Source organism: Miniopterus schreibersii (genome assembly GCF_964146895.1).
Source record: "Miniopterus schreibersii genome assembly, chromosome: 3".
In the NCBI taxonomy this organism is placed as follows: Eukaryota; Metazoa; Chordata; class Mammalia; order Chiroptera; family Miniopteridae; genus Miniopterus; species Miniopterus schreibersii.
Genome location: NC_138103.1, coordinates 68,467,669 through 68,492,010, shown reverse-complemented (window position 1 = coordinate 68,492,010; position 24,342 = coordinate 68,467,669). Strand labels below are relative to the sequence as shown.

Here is a 24,342-nt window from a genome sequence, read left to right as displayed (position 1 = left end):
CTTGTATCTGTGGCTGCCATTGATTAAAAGACTATAATAACTTTAGCCTGGACATTTACTGTGCTGTTCCTGTTAGTGTGATCATGGTTTTATTATTGTCTATGAACCAATTATGTTTCCATAATTTCATGATTGTAAATGTACTTCCAGAATGATGGGAAGTTATTTCAAATGAATTAAATGGCCCCAAAGTGATGTCATTTTTAATATGCTGAGATGACTAAGCTAATTATTAGCATTTATTAATCCCCCAGCTGACTCTGTTTCTTCCCTTGATGCTTCGGTCCTTATCTTGTGCCTTATTATCTTGCATTAGGATTTCCAAAGAGCATTTGTCCAGAGCGCCAATCCCGGACGATGTTCTGAAAAATAAGGATTCTTTGGCCAGATGAGTAGAAAATGCTGTATTATGAACCTCCCCGTGTTGGAGACTGAGAACACATTTAGTCTTTGTAGGTTCTAGTAAGTCTTGCAGTCAACAAACCGGTGTAATCTTGTTTAACCTACAGCTTTCTAAATTGACCCTGGGAGAGCCTCTTTCCCACAGCTCTCAGCATCTCATGGAAGTGGCCTGTGGCGGGTCCTTTAGAAATGTTGCTGTTCATCATCTTTACTGATCCTGTCCTTTCTAGACCTCATTTCCTCCTTTGCCACTACCTCTTGGGTTCTCTCCACCCATTAGTACAGTGATGCTCACACTGGATGGAGCAAGGGACTGCTCTGGCCGCCTTGAGTTTTCGGATCACCCATGCCTTGTCACACACTTTCGTGTTGTTTGGGAGGCCCAGAGCCTCTGGGCCATAAAGCAGAGAACCACTGCAATACCACTGACCACTCTATAAACCCATTTTCTTTCCTCTTCTTTTGTAGTTTTAAAACTCCCTGCGTGATTTGTTGTCTAAACTTTTGTGTAACTGGTTTCTTATTTTGTTAGCTTCTCCCCATTAATTATCTTCCACATTCTCATTAACAAAAAAACCAGGGAGCTGGGATTGGAGCGTGAGGTCCAGTCACAGAGGGGAGAAGGCCAGGTCATTTCCTTCAGGGCTGAGGCAGAAGCTGCAAGCAGGCTCGGAGGGTTTTCTTCCTCAGGTCCCCTGTGGAAGGCGGGAGAGGCCGTGGATCCCATGCACGGCACAGTCTAGGTCGACAGACAGGAGTCCTGCAGGCTCGTTTACCTATCCATTCAATAGACACTTAGCGGGTGCCCACCCGGTGCCAGGCACTGTTCCAGGTACTCGTTACATAGCTGTAACCAAAAAGGCAAATAGGAAAAAAATCCCTGATCTCAAGGAGCTGACTGTCATTTAATTTCACTCAAGCATTTGCTGTGTCACGCGTGGCTCCACGTGCTGGGGCTTCAGCTGTGAGCTGAGCAAAGTTTGCAGATTTATGGAGTGCACCTTCCAGCAGTCATGGGGGGGGGGCTGTTTCTGGGAGTCAGGTGTAGCACAGAGAGGTTACAGCTTGTCTGGGGTGACACAGCTTGCCCAGGACTCACTACCCTGGAGAATGCCCACCACCCTTACATAACAGAATGTTGACTTACGTAGCCGTTGGACTACTGATCTAGGGTTCTCTCCAGCACTTGTGTGATGAACAGTCCAAAATGAACACCACTGCCTTGAAATGAGCGCTCTCCCACACAGCTGGCCGGCCTCATAAAGCTCTTAGGACGGGAGATCTGTGGCCCACAGGCACAGACACGTCTCGATGACACACACCAGCAGCAAGCGGACTGCTGAAAGCCTCAGCTCTGGCACAGACTGCTTCTGAGCTTATGCAAGTGACCGTGCTGTGGTTTCTCCTGTAGAAAATGGCAGAGTGGGAGTGTCACTGAAAACTGCCTTCCTAGTGAGGCCTAGGTGAGGAACCAGCGCTCGAGCACCTTGCCCCGCCTCTGACACAGGCCGGCTCTGTTGTTATGACTTCAGGCTGTGTCACGTGCTAGAGCGACTCAAGGGTGGGCATGTCTGGGTGTAGATAGCGGGACATAGCTCTTTGTGTCTCAGTGACAAGGTGAGCACTTTTTTTGCTTGGCCTCCTTTAGACGAGGGTGCTTCACTTCCCTGAGTGCTCTGAGTGAGGGAACCGTGAAGAGGGAGGTCTGTGATGCACCTAATTTATTTAAATACCTCCTGCTAGATGCGACTGGGGAACAAGAGGGCTTTCATCAGTGCGAAATTTCCTTTCCAGAGCTTTTCAGTTTGAATATTCTAGCTCGGTGCCTTTTCAGAACTGCTGAATGTGGTTCCTACGTCTCATCAAGACGCAGGTTCTCTGTCTACCCCAGGATGGCTGGGACCCGAGTGGTGGGGACTCAGAAGAGCATCGGGAAGGCTGTCCCGCAGGGGGAATGCCTCAGCTGGACGCCCAGCTCTTATCTTAACCCCAGTGTGGGATATCCACCCAAGGACTTGATCAGCGTTGTTCCCCCAGGAGTCAGGCATTTTGGCATTTTCAAGGTAATTACAAATCATACACAGAGAATGTTCTTCCCAGCTTGAGAAGCTTCTTTCATTATACAAAGCAGTTCAGCCTTTTTTGTCACCAAGGGCAAAAAAATAGGGTATCAAGCTGGTACGATGCTCACGTCGTATATTATTATAATGATATTAGTATTTTCTCACACAAAAAAGAAAAATTCTCCTCCTTGCCTCCCCCACTTTATCACAGAATTAAAAAGTCATCATTTGATCTGGAAAGAGTCTGAGATTCCTCAGAACGCACCCAGATACAACAAATTCTGTTCCCATCTGCTGTGGATGCTGTTCTAGCTCCGTCAGATTCACAGCCTGTGGGGCAGAGACAAGCATTAAACTAAGCATATCGACTAAGCGTCTCATAGAATTGAAATAAGCTTTAGTTGAAAATATAGCGAAGGGGTTTCTTTCCTGAATTGAAGTAGGAGCTACGTGTGAAGTCTTAGGGACATAAAATCATTCCCAAAACAAAACTGAACCTTGTTTATCTTTGAATGATTACTTACTTCATTTTATTCAAGCAACTGAGTAAATTAGGAAAATTATGTCATGATCTCAATTTGAAATATAATAAGTTTAGAGCTTCTGCCCAGTTGATAGTTGCAACCAAATTTTTGGGCTGAGGATATATTTTTTCTCTCTCCATGAATAAATTCTTTACTGTTTGAGATTTTACTGGGGGTCATGGGGGGATATGTGCATGTGTACACTGGAGATGTAAAGAATCTGTATTATAAAAACATTAAACATAGAGTTACCACATGACCAGGTCATTACATTCCTGGATCTATACTCAGAAGAGAAATGAAAACAAACATCTCCATAAAAACTTATATGCAAATGTTCATAGAAGCATTCATCATAACTACCAAAAAGTGGGACAGCCCAATGTCCATCAGCTGAGGAACGGATATATAAAATGTGCTGTACCCATGAAACGGAGTAGTAGTTGGCGATAAAAAGGAATGAAGTGCTGATACATTGCAACATGGATGAACCTTGAGAACATTATGCTGCATGAAAGAGGCCAGTTACAAAAGACTGCATATTGTGTGATTCCATTTATATAAAATATCCAAATAGGCAAGTCCCTTCAGATGGAACATAGAGTAGTGGTCGCCCAGGGTTGGGGTGGGAGGGGGTGGCTGAGGAGGAATGGGTAGTGAGTGATAGGGGTGCTGGGTTTCGAGTTGGCGTGATACAAATGTTCTGGCATTGATTGTGGTGATGATATTGCACAGTTTTGAGTATATTAAAAATCACTGAATTGTACCCTTTAAGTGGGTGAATAATATGGTATTGAATTATGTCTCAATAAAGCTGTGACAAAAATTTATGTATGGGGAGGAATATATGCTAAAACATTAACCGTGGTGTTATTGGTTACTCTTCTGTAGTCCTGTTCAAATTTTCTTAAACAATTACTTTTTTGGCTCAAAAGTGTCACAAATTATTTTAAAAAACTGTATTTCAAAAAAGATGTCATAAATTCTTTCTGAAAGAATGAGGAGTACAAATATAAGAACTAAATTGTGAAGGACCACGTTTTGGAGTTGCTGGAGGGCAGGCATTTCTTCCCTCCCCGGGTGTGCAGCCTGGCCGCTGGTGCTGCGGCTCAGCGGGGCCCAGCTTTGCTTGTGGACCCACAGGGCTCACGTCGATATTTCGATAGATAAGTGCCTCACTGTTTCCCCCAGTCCGCACTTGTCCTTATTAGTAGTCCCTCTCTCGGGGGGAGAAACATGATTGGGATGCTGAAACAGAAGGTCAAAGTGTTGTGTAGCCTCTGAATGAAGGGTGGTGGACAGTTTCTCAGATTTGTTCCCTTCGCCGTTTTGAACCTCTGGCGGCCGTGGATCGACGGGCACACTAGGCCGCAACACTAAAGTGGCACTGAAGTGAAGTCACTGTGAGTGAAACACCGGCGCCCAATTGGAGAGGAAAGGGTGGATTTGGTCTCCGAGGTGCAGGGTGGGGGGAAGCAAGGGGAAAGCGTTCATCGGGCAGATCCACCTGGCAGCTCGGAGTCGTGATAAAATAGTGCTAGTGTTGGAAGTATTCGAGGTGGCAATTCAGAGCAGTAAACGGCTCTCCCTTCCCTGGCTCACTCCCCGCTTGCCTAGTGACCTGCCACATCTCGGTGGCTGTTTCAGGCCACCAGGTCCAGGTGGAGGAGAGAAGCACTCACTCAGCACCTGTAATGTCTCGGCGCCCTGCTTGGCGCTGCAGATGCAAGTGTTGGACCGAAATTGATTTGGACCAGCCTTTCCAGATCTCAGTCTGTTGGGAGAAAAAGATTCCGTCAAAGACTGTGAACCACCCTAAGGGTTCCTCTGGGCATTGGTGGGGTGGGTAGAGCAAGCTGAGAGCATGGCCCTTGTTTCCAGTTATGCTTCTGGTGCTGCTCTGCACATCTAAGCCAGTGGTGCACTTGACCGTGGACAGTTGAGCCTGAGGTAGGCTTGAAACAGCAGCAGCTGTCTGGCTGGCTCTGACATGATTCTTCTTGCCTCCTTCCTGGGAGAGGAGTCAGATGGCACAGCAAGTGGTAGTTAAAGAATACTGAGCATGCTTTATTTTCAATGTAAGCTTTTTCTTCGCTTAAGTCTGGCCTCTTTGGCTCCATTTTTCAAAAGGAGACAGGTTTGTGCACAGAGTTGAGATCTGTTAGGCTAATCTGTTTCTTAAGACACTGATATTAATCTTACAGCTACTTAACCCTGTTTTGAAAACCCTGTTTGCTGATGCAATGTCACTGCAAACATGATTATTAGAGATTATTTCTTGTTCCATTGTAGCTTGGCAATACAAAGTATGTTTATGAAGTTCGTAAGTCCGATTTAGAGGGGGTAATTCTTACTTCTGGGTGGGCCTTAAAGGCAAGATTAATAGGCCTTTAAAACAGAATAGCTTGGAGTCACTGATATCATTATCTGCTGAAGGTTGCTATAGCAATGAGTGGTTTGATTGCACTGTGCAGTTGGTGGTACAGTGGGTGACTGTAAAAGGATCCTAGTAATTTAGCAGAAACTCTCCTGGAGCAATTTAATTAAACCCTGGTCGAATGAGTGCCAAATTCCTTGAAAGCTCTAAGATGCAGTTCCGTATAGACCTAGATTAATTAAAGATACATTATTATCCTGAATTTACACACTATCACAAATATCTTAATGATTTTAGGATAAAGGTTTTATAACTTTGTAAGTTATCTTTTAAATGATGGAGTACAAATTTTATGAAGACTTGTCTATTTTAAGATAGTTTGTTCAAAAATGAAACACAATTACATTAGACTATGAGGAAAAACGTAGGCAGGCAATGAACAAAGACTAGCTTTTAGAGAGGGCAGGAAGCTGGAGCGTGAGTGTACTGCCGGGGTGAACACATTCTTTGTTGTTGCACACTCAACCAGGTGCTAGAGCCTTCCTCATGAGCAATCTTGAATGAAATGTGTACTGTTCTGAATCGCTAATGTAGTAGAGAATTCTTTAGAAATGCAGGATCATAATTTAAGAGCACATGGTCTGAAAAGGCTTTAAAGGGATATCCTATAATAGACGAAGTGAAAACGTGTGTGGCTCTTGCTGTCTCTGCGGATGTATCTGTTGAAACTTTGGTTCTGGTTACCCTTCCCTTGTTTTCTAACACGGTGGTATCTTTCCCACTTACCCAATTTTTATGGGCTTGGGTAGACATGTTTCAAAATAAAACCCTTACTATGTTACTATAATGTAAACAACAGAGTAGGTGCTTCACATCAACTTTCTGCATCTGTGCGGTGGGATGAAAGCTTCAGACCCAGGCCCTTACACCGCAGGCTTTTGAAGGGTGAGGTTGGCCCAGCTGGCACATGCTGTGGACCATGTCGCCCTGCAGGTGTTACTCTGCTGCCACCTGGAGGCCTGTGCGGGGCGTGCACTTAGAGGTAGGCGGGGATGCCAGGGAACAAAAGCTGCCCCGGCTGCGGGTCAGCTCCCTCTTTGCCCTCATATTCTGTGTTGAGGTCAGTTGACGAGACCACACAAAACTGAGGCTATTTGTTTTCCCTTGTAACATGCACAATGAAGTCAAGAACAGCACACTACTATGCAGTGTTAATATCTTATTACTTGTTGGATGTAAAGCAAATTCAGAGTTATTGTGATGCAGATTTTTAGAAACCCCTCAGCCACTGGGAAAGTTCACGTCTCTGCCTCCTCCTTGCCTCAAGGTGTAAATGAATCCCTCAGACTTTCCTAAGCAGGAACACGGATGAAAACTCCTGACGTGTTGCCAGGCAGTGAGAAGAGTTTGAAAAAAATCCACTCTGAGGTCTGAGGCCTCAGGTGACTTGCATTACTAGGCATGGCCGAGTGGAATAAGGGCCGGCTAGGTGCTGTGCGCTGGGAGCAGCAGTGGGCCGGGGAGCTGCGGGGTCCAGGGCAGGCCGTGGGGCCCACAGTGGTCTATGTTAATACAAATGTGGGCAAAGATTCTTAGCCGGCTGTCCTTTTGTTTTCCCTGCCCCTCCGGCCCCCATGTTGGTGGTTATTTAACAATGGTGGCCCTTGTTTACCGCACCTGAGTGCTTGGGAAGAGAACCAATCAGTCAAGGCGCAGAGAAAAATACCCCTTAAGTGAACCTTCCTGTACATCCCAGAACATCCTGACCGCCGACGTTTCCAGGAAAGTGTTTATGCAGAGAGAGGGCGCCGCAGGCCTGCGGGCAGTGCCGAGCCTGCCACTGCCCCCGCGCCGTGGGAGCCGCAGGCTGTGCCGGTGCCCTCCACTTCCACTGACGCCCCAGGAAAGGCCAGACCGCCTCGAGAAGGAATGACACACGACACCTGTGGTAGCTGAGGAAGCAGATGTGCGGGGCTTCCTCAGGTGGGTTCAAGTCGTGGCCTTAGATAGTCTGTGCTGTGCGAAGAGCCTTCCGCGAGCGAGCAGCCATCCTTCGGAATCAAGGGCATTTATTTGCGCAGTGGTCGTTTTCCCCCCTCAGGATTTCCTGTGGGAGCTCCTGGGCTTGTTTTCACCTTGGTCCACACAAGCAATCCCGGAGTGTGGGCGGTGAGGGGACGAGATGCTCTGCTTTGTGGAGGGCCGATTTTTAAGAAGCCTAATCTGAGTCCTAGCTGCACGCGGACAGCTCCCGGGAGGTTCATTTATAATCTTCATCCAGTTTTCCCGTCTCTCCTACTCCCCTCCCTTTTTTTTCCATAAACAAAAGCTTTTATCAGCAGATCCTGATGAGAATTGTTCCTTTTGCAGAGATTAAGAATTTGGCGTCCAGTAGATCGTCGCCTGAACAAGAGGATGGAAAGGTAATGATTCCCTGCTCCCCCCGTTTCTTCTCTCCTGCCCTCCAGAGTTGAAGTAGAAGTGAAGATCTAGTGGTAATAATAGTTTTACCAAACCAATAAGACAAAACAATAAACCCCAACACCCAGAGATGTGCCCCGAGTCGCATTTAGAATAACTTGAAATTCAGTTTTCTTTATCGAATTTTCCATCTCTACTGTTTATGACCATACCCAGCTATCCTTCTGGGTTGTAGTTGTATATGCAAGATGACTTAATACATTTTCCAAAACAAATTTGTACTTGAGTTTCGATAACCACAAATGTTTGCCGGTAATGTGATTGCTAGAGTGTACCTGGGAGAAATTCTCCGGAATAAATAACCTGTGGAGAGCTTGCAGGCATGTTTCAGTTTAGGACAGATCCTTCTCTTATTTTTAGCTCTTAAATAATATCAATTAAGGGCAAGACTAGTTTTTTGCTTATGTGTCCTGATACATGTAACACGTACTTACTGATGTTGTCGGAGGTTGTTTTTCTAGTTTACAAAAATAAGGAAACATTAATGTGGCGCGTAGTCATTAAAAAAACACCACCACCTGACTTTATTTTTTCCAGTGTGTGAAAAGCATGGAGGTCGAACCGAATGAACATGAAGACCAGGACATTCGAGATTCAGGTAGGTTCCAAAACATTGCTTTCCCTTGCACTCCCAGGGGCATCACGGTCCCAGGTGTACGGAGCACAAGAAGAAAATATATTTAAAAAAGAAAGTCTTCCTTCCTGGGAGCCTTATCTGTTTCTTGAAACCCACTCAGGTGTATTTTCATTGCAGCATCAGCTACAATACTGTGACTTCAGGGGCTGAGTCTCCATGTATCATCTAAAAAGCAAAACAATCAGATCAAAGCAATGAAAGCTTTTCCTGCGCAGTTTTGCTCTGAGCCAGCTCTGGCTGGCGACCTGTATGTCCCCTTGCTGTTCCCGTGAAGTAGGCACTACCTGCGTCATGTGAGGCGACCCCATGGGTGGGGAGTGCGCAGTGGAAGTGAGACTGATAACATCCTTCCGCCTGGCCCTGGAACCCCAAGCTGACCACTGTCCCATTTTGATATCCAGTGGAGCCCCCTTGGAGCTGAGCCTATGGGATCTTACCCCCTGGCCTCAGGAAAAGACCAGGCGCTTGTCCTGGGACGTGGCTGTGGTGTGGGTGTCGTTCCAAGGACGCGGGAGGCCCCTCGGCAAGGGGAAGGTGGATCTTTCCACAGACAAGGAAATGCGCATCTGCCCCACGCGTTCTAGTTCACAGCTCCCTGAGGGCTTGTCCCCAAATCCCTTCCCAGACATTTTCTAATTCTTCAGGACTAGGACGGGCCCCAGACTCCTCTTCTGAGTTAGATCCTGATGAAGCTGCTGGGTCTGAGGGCCTCGGAAGGCTGGGCAGAGGCCCGGCCTGCCGCCCGGGTGGTCTGAGAAGGCCTCTGGGCCCAGAGGAAGCAGAGAAGCACACGTTCCCTAGTTGGTGGTTCAGGCTCAGCAGAGATGCGCCATTCACACGCCTAGAGAGCGCAAGGGCACAGCAGTCTGGGAGCTGCGGAGGGCGAGGCGGCCGTGAAGTGCTCGGGCTGATGTGGAATCGGGGAAACCAAGCCGTGTCCCGGCTGCGCTAATCGTGGCGGTGGGCGCGGGGCCCAGCGGGGGTGCTCCCTGCAGGCCCCTGGCGCGCTATGGGCGCCTTTGGCCGACAGTTGGCAGAGCAGTAGCAGCGGTTGGGAAATCATGAAGAATGAAGCGGGTGAGGAGGAAGCGCCCGCGGGTGGCTGGCAGGGCCTGGCGCCTTGGCCGCGAGCCAGCGGCGATCTGCTGGATCTCCGTGCGTGAGGTGCTCCTGAAACTGGAGCAGAAAGTCAGCCCGCACCCAGCAGCGCACGCGCCTCTAATATTTCTGCTATATAAGGTAAGAGGAATAAGTGGCTTCTGGAGGGGGAAGAGAAAGGAAAGCCGGCATCTCCGTGTGGATGGCTGCGGTGGCCCTGAAGCCGGGAGCATGGCCCTTGCTCACGCATCCAGGATGTCGCATCCACAAAGCGCATGGCTCTTCCAGGAATGTCAACTCTGCAGAATGTTTACCAAGACAAATGGCTGGTGGGGAGGAGTGTTGGCTGGTGAAAGAAGGAAATACCAGGATTATTTTAATGTTAAGCTTTAAAAACGCACTCCATTCTCACCCCGGTGTACTTGCTGGGTAGAGAAGACACACGTCAAGGAATTGCGGTAGCCTGACCTAATCCGAGTGTTTTGTCGGTAACGTCACTGTGTTGGAGGAAGATCGTAGTGAAGGATCTGAGAGAGAACCGAGTGACATTAACCCAGTGATTTATGAAAGGGCTCTGAGTGATTGTTTCTCTTGCTAATATTTGCTTATTGTTAAACTTTTTTGGATTAAAAAAAGTCGCCTGATTTTATGCAAGGAAAATGATGATAGATTTTAAAAGAGCCTGCTACAGAAGGGGGCAGCCAGCAGTGAACAATTGTCAGATGACAAGCTGGAGTCTGCAGCTGAAAACGGCTTTTCCTCAAGGCCATTTGCAGACTGTTTTGCTGTTTTATATGTGCCTATATCCTGCTCAGTCTCTAGGGAAGGGCTGATGCATGTGGGGTCAAGGTCTGTCTTTGCTGACTTGCATTATTGAAAATGGCTTGCATGAGCTTAGTGTGAGCTCATAAACTACATCAGTGTTGTTTCGATAGGGCGCTCTGTGATGATGGACATGCCCTATATCTGCGTATGGTCGCCCATTGCTCTCGTATGGGCGCCAACAGCCACATCTGTTTCTAGAATGTGTGATGTGTGACTAGTGTGGCTGAGGGATTGGCACTTTAATTTTATTTAATATATTGCACTGGAAGTTAGCTGTGTGTTGCTGTTGCTAACCCATCAGAGCGTCAAGAATCATACTGACCTTTAGTTTATACACCGAGAATGTTGATTGGAGGGATGATGTCTTGGGTGGATAACAGTTAGTGAGCTCATCCAAGCCAGAGCCCCCCAACCACCTCAGTGGGTAGGGACAGTAGGATTACATTTATGGTGAGTCAGCAGCGATGGCCCCGTTCTCTGTGGCTGCTGTAGGGCCTGGTGTATTGCTCCAAAGGGAGGCTGGAATCCAACTCTGTGGCTGTTGCAGTGGGATCTGATTCCGTCTGCCGTCTCAGACTCCTCAGTGTGTGGGTCCTTCACATTTTTGGCAGGTAGAATGGGAGGAGAGGGCAAAGCATTTGGAGAAAATGGAAAAAGAGAAGGTAGATGAAATGGATCAATACAGAAATTAAGGAGGAGGGATGGGTCATTTGGCTCAAGGGTCCCTCTAGTCCCTGATAGAAGTATAAGGGATGAGATATGATTAAGAAATTGAAGCTCAGTAGTGGGCAGCAGCAAATGTGTGCCCAGGAGAAGGGAAGTGAACATCTGGCAGGAGCAAGAAGACAGCCTGTGGGAATCCAGTGGGATGGCCGAGCTTTGGCTGCCCTGTTGGAATCCCAGCTGCAAACAGATGCAGAAACCATCGCTGGATCAGCAAAGCTGTAAATGGCTTGATTAGTTGCTCTCTTGCAAACTCTGCTTTCAAAAGGTTGAATCTGAAAGATTAAAAACCATGTGCCTGGTTAGAAATTATGTGCAGTTAAAAGTTACGTTCATACTGAGGACTGTGACACAAGAGTGCCGATATCTCAGGTGAATTACAGATGCTCCTGGAAGGTGACACTCCTGCTCTCTCAACAAGTGGTGAGTGAGGCTGTATTGATAGCCAGATTTAGTGACACTCAGACCGAAGCCATTTTCTTGCAATAATTTATCAGCTATAGCTGCATTTGACTAAAGATTATTTGAAGCTTACTTGGCTAAAATTGTATGTTGTATGACTATTTGGATGGGAAAAAATAAAGGATTTGGTGAAACTGACTTATTTAAACAAGAACTATGTGAGCATGTTTTAACTTTCCTGGTGGGGGGACGATGGAAGGGAGGTAGGGAGACACACTGGGGGCGGTGGTGGTGGCGTTGGCTGGTGTCATCCTTTCTGCTCAGGCAGCCCCAGTGCCTTGAAGCTCTGGGCATGAAGCAGTACCGTGTCAGCTGTCCCAGGTTTGGCTGCAGACAGTGGGCTTGGCACAAGTGCCAGAGAAGATTTTAAACATAATATCTCGGCTAAGTAGCTTTTTGGGAAAAAATTATTTAAAAAAATTATAGAAATAGTAAATGCTCATAGTAGAAAAATCAGAAATTTTAGAATGAGTAGAAAAAAAGAAAAACATCCCTATAATTTCCCACTCCAAAGCCGCCACTATTAAATTTTGGTATATTCCCTACCAGTATTTTTTCCCGTGTAGCTATTGTTTATACAGTTGGGATCCTGTAAACAGTAGGATTTTGTGTCGTTTATTCATTAAACATTATATACCATAAGTAGGCTCCATTTCAGAAGGTAGCTTAAAATGATTGTGACCATTTTTTTACAAAAAATATGGATTACTTTTCTAAGAAGAAAGGGGAAATGTCATAGAGTCTCCCGACAAATATATTTATGGGCCAGACAAAACACCCCCCTTTTTTAAATACTATGTATTGATTTTGAGGAGTGGCCTGGTTGTCAGTATGTGCTGAGGCTCGAATCCCAATTATTCTTCAACACTTGGGGTCACTTCATTGCTACTGTTGTTTGTTACTTATACATGATGTGAGAAAAAGAAAGCCTCTTAGTGTGTGTTGGGACTGGGAGGCTGGGCATGAGGGGGACAGATGAACCAGAGAAGGGTGTGGGCGGAAACCTGACTTGATACCCCAAAGCCCACCCAGACCAATTGGGAACAGAAGGGAGTAGAAACACAGAAGCACACATTAGGAAGCGAGGTGCTTCAGAGCCCTCAACCTAGATGACACACCTCCCATGCCACAGACAAGACCAAGAAGGGCAGTCAAAGGCCACACAGGCAGCTCAGGGAAACGTCAGCCCAGGGAACTGGAAGGCGATGGTTGGAAGATCCGAAGGAACAGCCCCCCTAGAGCAGAATGTGGGGTGTAGTGCAGTCTCTTCCTCCCAGATGGCCATTTGCGCATCTGTCTGGGAGAGGCCCATGGGTTTCAGTGGTGAGCTGGGCGGAGAGGTGCAGTCAGTGGTGCTAGTTTGGCAAGCCACCAAATAAGTAAGACCAATTAGGTTAATATTTCTCTTCTTATGTTAACTAAAAGTTCGGGAATGGAATTAATGCTATTAAGCTATAAAAGCTTATAAAATAGTATTTTTAAGTTTGTGAAAACACAGTCGTGTGATGGTTCCCAACCAGATCTTAAGTGTGGAATCTTAAGATCTAGGACCCATGTCAGTGGAAGCTGGTTCTCTATTGGCTATTATTTGAAAACACATGTGTGTCTATGTTGAGATCTCAAGAATGTTGAATGAAACATGAAAAAGGAAAAAAAAGAAACAAAAGGAGAGGAAATCTTAGTAAAGCTCCTACCCTTCGGAAAAATAAGTTTTGTAAGCCAAATTTTTGGCAGATGTTTCTCTATGCCTCAGGCTATACAAGCTACTGTGGATTTCCCCTTTTATCAGTCTTTTTTTTCTTTTGTTTGGGATTCGGGGTGGGGTCACCTCTCTACCGCAAGCCAAAGCTTACAAGTGATTTGGTTTTGAAATCAAGGGGCTGGGGATGGAAAAATATCCCAAGAAGACCATTGGGAATGCAAAGTTATTTGTAAAAATTGACTCAAAGTTTACGCCTTCTGTTAAGTGAAATTTTCTTATTGCAGTTGAGGTTTTAAAAATTGTTTTTCGTAGAAGAAATTGCTAACTTACTGGGATTCTGCTGAGTGTTAGAAGCTCAATTTGGTTCTCTTATCACAAATGTCCTGCCTTTTATATTTGTGGCTTCATTGTTTGGATAAAATTCTTGTTGTAGAATGTAAGTAAAGCAAATTTTCATTAAATTAGACAACTGGAGTATTTATTGGAAGACTTTCATCCCATAAATTAGAAGAAAGAATTTTGGGATTTTTTTTAAGGCTAATATTTATATAGATGAGGAAAGATGAAGAAACTAAAGCCTTACTAGAGGTCTATAGTTTATCATATTGTCTTTTCTTCTGATTAAAAAACACCCACCTGCCCAGCCTGAGTGGTTCAGTTGGTTGGTCGTTGTCTTGTGCACTGAAAGGTTGCCTGTTTGATTCCCAGTCAGGGCACATACCTGGGTTGCTGTTGGATCCCCAGTTGGGGCACCTAGGGAGGGCAAAGGCGGCTGATCTCTCTCGAATCTGTTTCTCTCTCTCTCTCCCTCCCTCCCTCCCCCTTCCTCTCTCCCTTCCTTTCTCTCTCTAAGCATGTCTTCAGTTGAGGATTTAAGAAGAAATTAAAAAATTTAAAAAAACCACATCTTAAATTATAATTCCCAAGTCTAGGAAGCAACGATGGGTCTAATGTCCTGCTTAATGTTTGCTCACCAAGGTTTAAAAAATAAAAAAAAGCAATATGTGAGTTAAGGTTAAGCGTTGGCGTTGCTGATCTAAGCATTCAGTTATCCTATGGTTCTAAACTCTTCCAAGTTTTAACTTCAGTGGAATTACCTTGGAGCTGTAACAATCCTGGAGGCTGGGTCCACCCCCAGAGAGGTCTGATTTAATCAGTCTGGAGGGCACCCTGTGCCTCAGAGTTCTAAAAGCGCCCAGGCGATTCTCAGGTGTGGCCTCGCTTCGAACAGGGACATGGTTCCTTAGCTTAAGGGAGCTCTGCTCGGCTGAAATCACCTGGGCTTACTGGGCTTTCCATATATTTGGAATTTAGCTTATAAAAGCAATTAATGGAAGCCAATTTGTATTAGGTCTGCAGACTTTTAATGATTGTCACCATCAATATTATCGTAGATGTTAGAAATGTGAAAACTTTGGGGGAAAAATTATTGAAAAAAATTCCTAACTACTTGAACCCTAATGAGATGGTTTAGTATGAGGAGCACAGATTGGGATGAAGGGAGTTGGGTTTACACTAATGTTATAAGGGCATTATGACGATGCCTGATGTTTTGGGCATTAGTGCCTATAGTATAATCTAAATTGCCTTTTTCAGCTCACAAACTACCTTAAGTTCTGAAATGTAATCAAGGGAGGGGAAATGGCAGTTTTTTTCTCTGAACTCTAAATGTTTCATTCTCCAAAACAATATCTTCAAGTTCAAATAAACCAGCTTAGTGAATAAGTTAATTCCATAGGTTCCATCCCTAAAGAGTTTATTTTGATGTTTTTTTAAATCAAAGCATTAGCTTATACATTTCAAACAAGTAAAACATTTAAGGAAACTACAACTAATTATGAAACAAATGAAAAATATGAAATATATTCTGGAAATAGCATTTATAAAATTTTTATATGGAAAGTTAAAATTCCTCAGGAATTTCTTCCCTTTTTCTTGTGTTGAAACACTTCAGAAAACCTGTGTGCACAGACACTCAATGAAAGAACTGCCCTCACAGGGGACTCCTTGGGCTGTGGGCTTGATTGCAGTGTAAAATGTGTTTATGTGCATTTAGGCTTGTTTTTTACTGAGTACTAGTGGTTAATCCCTTGGAAGAGTACCAGTGGTTAATCCCTTGGAAGGGACTTTAGGCCAATTAAGATTCTGGTTAGCTTTCATGCCAGGCAGTACAAGCTCTAACAATTTATTGGGACAATTTGCTTTAGCTTTTAGAGTTGCTAATTTAGAAGGCATTTTTATGAAACACGGCCCCTACTTTAGGCATGGGCAAGAAAGCCAACAGAATTTATTCTCTGTATGAGATTCTGCTGAAGACTATGTGTAGTAAAAATATAGAGAAGACGTGATGCAATTAGAGGTCAAGTAGGAGACCCAGCAGTAAATAATCTGTTGTTTCTTTATAATATTTAAAATCACAAACAAAAAATCAGAGTAAAGAGTGAAGTTGAAGGTATCTAGAACTTGAGAAGAAAACTGTGAGTAAGCGAGCTGGGTCTCATCCAGGTTCTTGAGATTTGTGTGCCAAGAGGGTTTCTGTTGACCTAACTGAGGTAGACTCACCTGCCCACAGGTGGCGTATGGGAGTTCCTTATTGGGACTAGTAACCCCAAAGAGACACTATTTGTTTCTAAAAAAATTAAAATTATTTTCAGCATATAATTTTTAATGTTTAATCAGTTCCCTCAGAGTTACACGGTAGCTTTACATAATTAGTTAAGCAAAAGGAAATGGAATGTTGTGCTTGATTTGAATTCTATACATCTGAATAAGTGATGCAAACATTCTTTTAACAAGAATTCCAAACATTTAATCAACATAGATTCTGTACTTTTTGTCTCCATCCTTTGACATTTTTAAACTTTGTTTTTTAGAACAGTTTTAGATTTACAGAAAAGTTGTAAAGCTAATACAAAGAGTTCCCATATGCCCATTTCCCTACTTCCCCAGTTTCTATGATTAACATCATATGTTATTGTGCTACATTTCTTGACAATACATCAGTATTGATACATTATCATCAACTAAAGTCTATACTTGATTTAGATTTTTTAGTTTCTTTCTAATTCCCCTTTCTGTTCTGTCCCAGGATGCCATATTATTCCATTTAGTTGTCATGTCTCCTTAGGCTTCTCTTGGCTGTGAGAGTTTCTCAGACTCTCCTTGTTTTTGATGACCTTGACAGTTTTAGGAGCACTGGTCAGGTATTTTGTAGAATGTCCCTCAATTGATATTTTTCTGATATTTTCCCATCATTAAACTGGGGTCATGAGTTCTGAAAGGAAGTCCACAGAGGTAAAGTGCCAGTTTCATCACATCCTATCAATGGCATATATATCAACATTACTTATCACTGTGAATGAGGACCTTGGTCACCTGGAAAAGGTAGGGTTTGTCAGGTTTCTCCATGGTGAAATTACTCTTTCTTACTGCTCTTTCTGGACTCTTTGGAAGGAAGTGACGATATGCAGCTCATACTTCATGAGTTGGAAGTTATTTATATACTTACTGTGGGTAAAACATCTACACAGAATTCTTCTATATGGGAGACTTGTATCCCCCCTTATTTATTTATTCAATTATTTATGTCAGAATGGATTCATGAATATTTATTGTATACTTTGGGTAATAATCTAGTACTACTTTATTCGTTGTTCAGAGTGTTCTGGGTTTGGCAATAGGAATCTTTCAGTTGGCTTCCGTGTCTTTTCTACGTATTCCCATCATTGTGGGTTTTTTGTTTAGGGTGCTAAGAGTATTCTCTATGATACTGTGATGGTGGATATATGACACTGCATTTGTAAAACCTGTAGAATGTATGGACACAGAGTAAACTTTAATCTGTGCAAATAAAAAAATTAAGAAGTTGGAGGATCTCTGGTGGAATGCAGGATGTGACAAAAGACTCACTACTAAACATATCTACAAGGGAAGGTATGTGTGAAATACCTTACTGTAGGGGGTGGGGAATGCAGACCTCAGTACCTTTGGGAATGAGTAGAGTCTGCAAGAATCAAAGCAAAAGAAACTGTACATAAGCACTGTCTTCTAGGTGACAAAGTTGTTTCCCACGGGACACAGGTTAACAATTCAGATGCCATTATAAATGTGCGAGGGAAATGAGCCACCAAGTAAGTGGATTATGTAGAGTAGGTGCCAGGTTTCTCACTTGGAGTGGGAGTTTGTAGATAAGCAAGGAGTGGAGGCTGGAATGATTCATGTGCTGATGAATTAGGGTTGGAGACATCAGTATGCACTCATGACTAGTTAACACAGACATACATGGTTGTATGGAGAACTATTTGCAGATATGTGTGTGTACATAGGTTAGGACACACACGCACACATTTCCGTGCCCTGTTAGTTGAGGGGACTGGAAGCAGGAGCGTTCCATCCAGTAGCGTATATGAGATGAGCCATCCATTACATTTTGTGTGAATTTTAGCTTCAGAATTGATAGTTTAGAGTTTATGGTAAAACTAATTATTGAAATTCTTCGCTCATTTTCGACCTCATAGTTAACTTATTTACATGTGAATAACTGTATGAAAGTCTTTAGGGCAACTAGTCGAACTGTGAATGTTAAAACGAATAAAAATAAGTTTGTGAATAAGTGTGTGGCAGGGAAGAAACTTTTTTGGCATGCTTGGGAAAATTGGAATTGGAACATTATCAGAGCAAACCTAAAATGTAATTACAGATGTATCTCTCCCTAACCGTCTTGGCTCTTCCTGCTATAAGGAATTTTTTTCTCCTTAGACTATAACAAGACATGTTCCTGCCCCTTCAACCTTTTCTCTTTCCAGACCCATGGCTCAAATCCTTCTTCTTGCACCACCAGGACCCCTCACATCCACTATCCAGAGCTGCCTCTCCAAGATAAATGCAAAATTCTTCACAATTTATTGTTTAGAAAAACTTAGCCTAATTCTTTCCTTTCAGATTATGCCCAGGCACTTCAATGTTTAAAACAAATTGATGTTCACCAAGGATCTTTTCTTTCTTAAGAGAATCATCTAAGTAGAACCGGTATCTGTAGCAATACAAAACACTGGTGGAAGCCTTGACAATATAATTCTTTAACATGTTGTTTCAGTAAGAAAATCTATTATTTTCCTATCCTGAAGTGCTTTAGGTATTTCCTTATTATACCACATGTGGATATATCATAATACAAGTAATGTCCTCTTGTTGAATTTTTAGATCTTACCCATTTTTTTCCTTAGACAATAGAGTGATAAAAGGGGGCATATCAGAACCTCTGAAGCGGGATGCAGGTTTTTTGTTGAAATAAATAAAGGTGATAAAGGTAGATGAGAAATTTTAAAAAATCTTATTTTTTTTTTTCTTGGGAAAAAAATAATTTATTATATATAAAGCTGATTAAAATACACATAATATATCTCCAGTAAATTAATTTAAGTGCATATATATGTATACACACACTTAATTTTTAAGTACACTCTAAAAGCTGTTATGCATTTCCATAGCACAGGTGTTCAATTTCTTCTCAGTGGTGGAAAACACGGGAAAGACATGGAACTCAAAAGGAACCTAAAATACCATAAAAATTCATTGAAAACAATCATGAGTATAAAACAGTTCATTAGTTTAAAAATAACTAAAAGCTAAAATATTTATATTTAGAAAATTAGTGAATCATGTCAGTACAAAATTTTGTCTAAAAAACAGCTTATACAGAAACATTTATAACATTAAAATATATATAACATTTAACTGTCTCTATTGAAAAAAAACCTAACAGCAATTTCAGTAGCTATAATTTTTTGTACTCTTACGGTGACAGTGATTATTAACAGATTTTGAGTTGTTTTCACAGTACTAACAAAAGCAGGATTTGCAAGAGGAAATGTAGACACCAGCCAACCTTTATTTCCTACCTAGAAAAGGCTGGGTGGCTGGGTTGGTATCAGGCACCTAACCATCTAATCTCACAACGTAGGATCCAAACTGGTCAGTCCTTATAAAAACTGGTCAGTTCTTGTAACTGCACTAAGGGAACCTTTTCAAATTAGCTTCTTTGTGCCATTCCCAGGGATTCCTATTTATTAGTTCTAGGACACAGTTCGGGAATCTTTATGTCTAAAAATCCTTCCTGGGTGGTTCTCAACCTTGGTGCCATATTAGTCAAAACTTTGGGAGGTCTGAAAAACCCCAGTGTCTGTTGCACACCGGATCAATAAATTGAAATTCTGGGGGAGAAACCCAGACATCAGTGTATTTTTTAGTGTATCTTTGTGTTTTGTTGTTTAATCAGTAAAAAATCTTATTTTTAAAAGTAAGGTGAACAAGGGTTCCATTTTTCCACACTCTCTCCAACTTTTTATTTGTCTTGTTGATAATAGTCATTCTAGCAGGTGTGAGGTGGTATCGCATTGTAGTTGTGATTTGCGTTTCCCTAATAGCTAGTGAAGTTGAGCATCTTTTCATATATTTGTTGGCCATTTGCATGTCTTCTTGGGAGAAGTGTCTGTTTAGGTCCTCTGCCCATTTTAAAATTTGGATTGTTTGTCCAACAGAAAAAATTAAGAATTATATGATTTCACTCATATGTGGGATATAAAACTGAAAGCAACCAATGAACAAACAAGAAAAACCACCCAAAACTCATAGACTCGGAGGGAAGGAGGGAGGGGGTAGTAAAGGGTAAAGGGGGTCAAATATATGGTGACGGAAGGTGATTTGACTTTGGGTGGTGAGCTAACAATGTAATACACAGATCATGTATCATGGAATTGTACACTTGAAACCTAAATAATCTTTTAAATCAATGTAACCTCAATAAATTTAATTAAAAAATTTGATCTAAAATAAAATAAAAATAAGGTGATATTATGAATAGTAGAATCCTAGAATTCCTCACATGTAGTATGTGTGAACTCAATTTTATGGGCTCTGTTAAAAATATAAAACAGGATGGGGAGGTAGGGAGAAAAATAATAATTTAAACCTTGGGTGGCTCCACCCATGGTTGCATCCTGTGAGTATAACCCCCTGAGTGCGTGTGACCCTGGAGATGTGACTGTGCTGTTCCCACCGTGCTTCTTATAAGTGGGCACATCCTACCACATGGACATGAGTCGTGCTTTTAAAGATCCTCACGTTCTGTATAACATGGCCTCTCAATGAAAGCAACCACTTCACCCGCTGCCCAACCGAAGTAATGCTGTTCTCCAGCAAAGAACCGCTTGGGTTGGGCTTCGACGACATGGTGTCCTTCTAAGGGATTTTGAGGAAGAGTTTGACACTCTTTGGTTTTCAACTAATGTTAGAACCCGAGGCCATGCTGAATTGTCGCTGTGCTGGCTGAAGTTATCTGGGATAGGCCTGTCCTGACATGAGGGGTCTTGTCTCCTCTGGCCTGTACTTGTCATGACATTTTCAAGACTGGTGTCTTGCAGTGTTAAAAACTGTGGTCTCCGGTGGTCAAACAAGGAAGCAGAAAAGAAAAACAAGTCTTCTTCCTCTCTCTGCCTGGTATGGTTTTAGGGACCGTCTTTGCACATTGCCATGTCTCAGTTTTGAAAATCAAGCTGTAACTTCTGAGGTAAAGATACCAGTAGTTCAGTGTCTATAGTGTAGAAGAGAAATAGAATGAAAGGGAAACTTGAATATTTAAGCTAAAGCTTATTGAAAACTTAACTTATGTTAACTTCTTTACTATTATCTCATTTGCTCCTCACAAATCTTTGAAGTATAGATATTATGGTCCCATTTTAAATGAAATAACTGAGGATCAGAAAGTATGAGTGACTTGATTGGGGCCACTAAGCAAATCAGTGACACAGCCAGTATTTGAGCCTAGATATGTGTGACTCCAAAAATTCATGATTTTTCTTTTTGGCTTGTGGTTCCTTAAAAATATAAGTTATGACACAGTTCTTGCCCTCCAGGAATTTGAGGCCCCAATGAAGACTAAGAAAACTGTATAAATACTATAATTCAAATCAAAATATAAATACTCTTCTAAGGAGATTTAATTTTATCCAGGTTGAAAGGTAGGCGACCTGGTCCCTAGAGGAGGAGAATGGAGGGAAGCTCCCCCTCTCTGCGGCTCTCTGGGGAAGCTGCCCTGGGTGGTTGTCCCCGCCTGGAGGTCATTTTCTAAGTGAAGGGCTTTCTGACTGAAGGCGGCACCGTGGGGCTGAGGAACTCTCTCATGCTCGCGCTGTAACGGCTGCATGCTCTCTGGTGGGAAAGGGGCCTTGGGGATATATCGCTGAGTTCTGCCAACTGCCATTGCAATCAGCCAGAGAAAGCAAAGAAATTAACGCAGTGAATATGAATGAGATGTAAATGACATCTTGAATTAATTTAAATATTGGCACAATGGAAAAAAATAGTCTATTACTATAGAAAATGAGGATAATGACCTACACTTGGGAGCAACTGGGAGGTGAGCAAGAAAACGAGCTGGCCTAAAAGCAGAAAGGGCTGAGCAGATGCCGTATTTTCTACTTCACTTCATATGTTACCGGAGCTGTGTATGGCTGGTTAGTGGAAGTCATTTTATTCTTTAAAAGATGTTGATAAATAATAAAGCAAATAAGAACAGAAAATTTCTTGTTGGGCTTCTCACACATATTGGTTGGGTGGCCCTAGTATTTTTATTGTCAGAATAATTTTTGTATCAATAGTCAATTGATATTCAATTGATCAACAAGGACTGTGCCTTGGGGAAAATTATATGAAGATGGATCTACTACCTGGAATCTCAACTAATAGAAATGTATTTTACAAAATTCTTCCTTATCTCTCTGTCTGCATTGTCCTGAGTGCTTGTCTATTATTGCTAATAGTTAAGAGAGGGGCAGCCTGCTCCAGTAGTTTGTTGACCTGGGATTTATCCTAGTTAAGTGGCTCTAAAACTTCATCTTGGATGAGAATGAGAGAAAGATAATAGTATCCCCTGGTCCGACACTTTCATTTCAGTTTGATGATTGTCTCTACTGGTGGAGGTTCCCTTTCTTTTGTCTGTAGACACCTCTGAAGCAGCCCCAGGGCACACCCCAAGCATTGCCTGGAGCCTTAAAGAAAAATGTGTTTTCTCCACCCATAAGTATTGTTCTGTTTTCAAATATAGACACTGTCCTGATGAATAAAATACAAATACTCAAACACTGGACAGGAGTTCATGTAGCTTCGTCAAGGTACATGTTTACAATAAGAGGATATAAAAAATACAACAGCTGTTACGTAAAGATCTTCACCCACAAGTTGAGACAAATAAGTGTAAATCATGCATTCGCTCAGCACATGCCTACAGTGTTTCTGGCGCTGTTCTGAGCCCTAAAACAGAATGAATGGAAACACCCATCCACAAGATTTTATCTGTTTTCTTATTAAAAATTCATATGGACTAAAACTTACCTAATGTAAGGATCGAGAGCGGTTTATCCTTACAATTGCACCTAATTGATGAAGAGGAATACTTAATTATTCAAATAGAAGCCATAACGTAGAAATGTATTAATGTTTATTTTCACTTAGTTGTAATGTTTGCAATTATCTTCTAGTTGTACTTTGTTCTAGTTATATGTTATATTTTTGTAGCCAACCATGGAAAAACATAGTCGTGATTTATGAAATTCTGATTTTGATTTGAATTTGAAATTAAGTGGCTCCTCCCCTTTCTCCACTTCTACCTGTGTCCCCCCCCCCCCCCCCCCCCCGACGGATTAGCTGTCACGGAGCAGATTATGCATCTATTTCCTTACTCAGCATTGCACGATGGTGCCAACAATTTGGGAAATAATTGAAGAGACGAATGTTAATTAAGACATACGTTGCCATGTTCTAAACCTGCGGGATCAACTAGATCCTCATATTGTTTTCACTCTACTTTATTTGGGTATCAGATGACCTCACAAAACAAAACACAGTACTACTTGCTCTCACTGCTACTTAAAGAAATGCCTAAAAGAGCCTCCCCTAGGAGACGGGATACATGTGTCTTCCCCGCGGGTCTTGGTTGCTACGCTTGAGCTTAACTGGGGCACGTGCATCTGTGTGCTTCTGGGGGGGGGAAGTAAGTTTGAGGGTGTCACGCTTTATGGGAGGCGACAATGAGCTTCTACTGAATGCTAATGACTGCAGAGTCCTTCAGGGAGGCTGCCTAAGAAGTGCTGGTTTGTGGTAAATTAGTCACTAGCTCTACTGAGACAGCGAAGTGCAGGTTTAGATCAGAGCTATAAAGGCGCCCAAATCCTTATGATCGACAGCCAGCCTTGGTGATAATTCGAGAAAGTACCTCAGTTGTGCTCCATAGTAGTAGATGACTTTGCCTGAATTTAGTGAGAGGAGTACACAATTCTGTGTAAAATGTAAAGCTTCTCAACCACTTCAGGATTAAAAAGGTGGGAAGGCTGGACGTTAAATGAACTATCAGAGCTGTTTTGGCTCTTAGATCTGAAAGGCTGCCAGACCTGCCCATGGTATGAGAGGGTACATTGCTCTGGAAAAATCCTTGCCCCAACTGTGATGGGCTCCATTTGCGTGTGTAAGGCGCTTTCTGGCTGTCCACACATGTAAACCTCGGCCTTTATCTGACACTGCACGGGGTGGCTTTTCTGAGAAATGACACTCTAGCTCCAGATCGAAACAATCGCCTGCCTTTGGAAGCTTTCCTTGAATCACAAGCAGCTCTTTCAATCCCAGTTACCTTTCTCCATTTCCATTTCCAGCGACCAGAAGAGGGGAGTTAATGATTCATTGGCTCCCAATGACCTTTTGAATAACTGAACTGTGAGGTACCAGTGCGGCTCTCAGCTCCCTCCCTCTCTTCCTTTTACTTCCCTAGTTTGGCTTTAATATTTACAGCCTCCTTCTCGGGTCTACATGCCCGAATGCCTGAAGGAAGCAAAACATTTATTGCCTCTCCCTCCCTGTGCTCGCCAGCTTTTCACTCGGCCCCACTCCTTCCTTTTACATCACACGGAGACTCGCCTCCTGGCTGGGACGCCCGAGTCTGCCCGAGTCTCGGCCGTCGGGTCTGTGGGTTTCACCCAGACAGAAGGATGGATTCTGAC

General features: G+C 43.0%; 1 protein-coding gene across 1 annotated transcript in view; it reads left to right on the top strand.

The window, feature by feature from the left end:
* The window catches only part of ARHGEF28 (Rho guanine nucleotide exchange factor 28), a 245,968-nt gene that overhangs the window by 107,231 nt on the left and 114,395 nt on the right, over positions 1 to 24,342 (top strand). The window contains exons 8-9 of the mRNA XM_081132719.1: positions 7,737 to 7,789; positions 8,385 to 8,445. Of these exons, the coding sequence (XP_080988845.1) occupies positions 7,737 to 7,789; positions 8,385 to 8,445 (114 nt within the window). The remainder of the gene's footprint in view (positions 1 to 7,736; positions 7,790 to 8,384; positions 8,446 to 24,342) is intronic.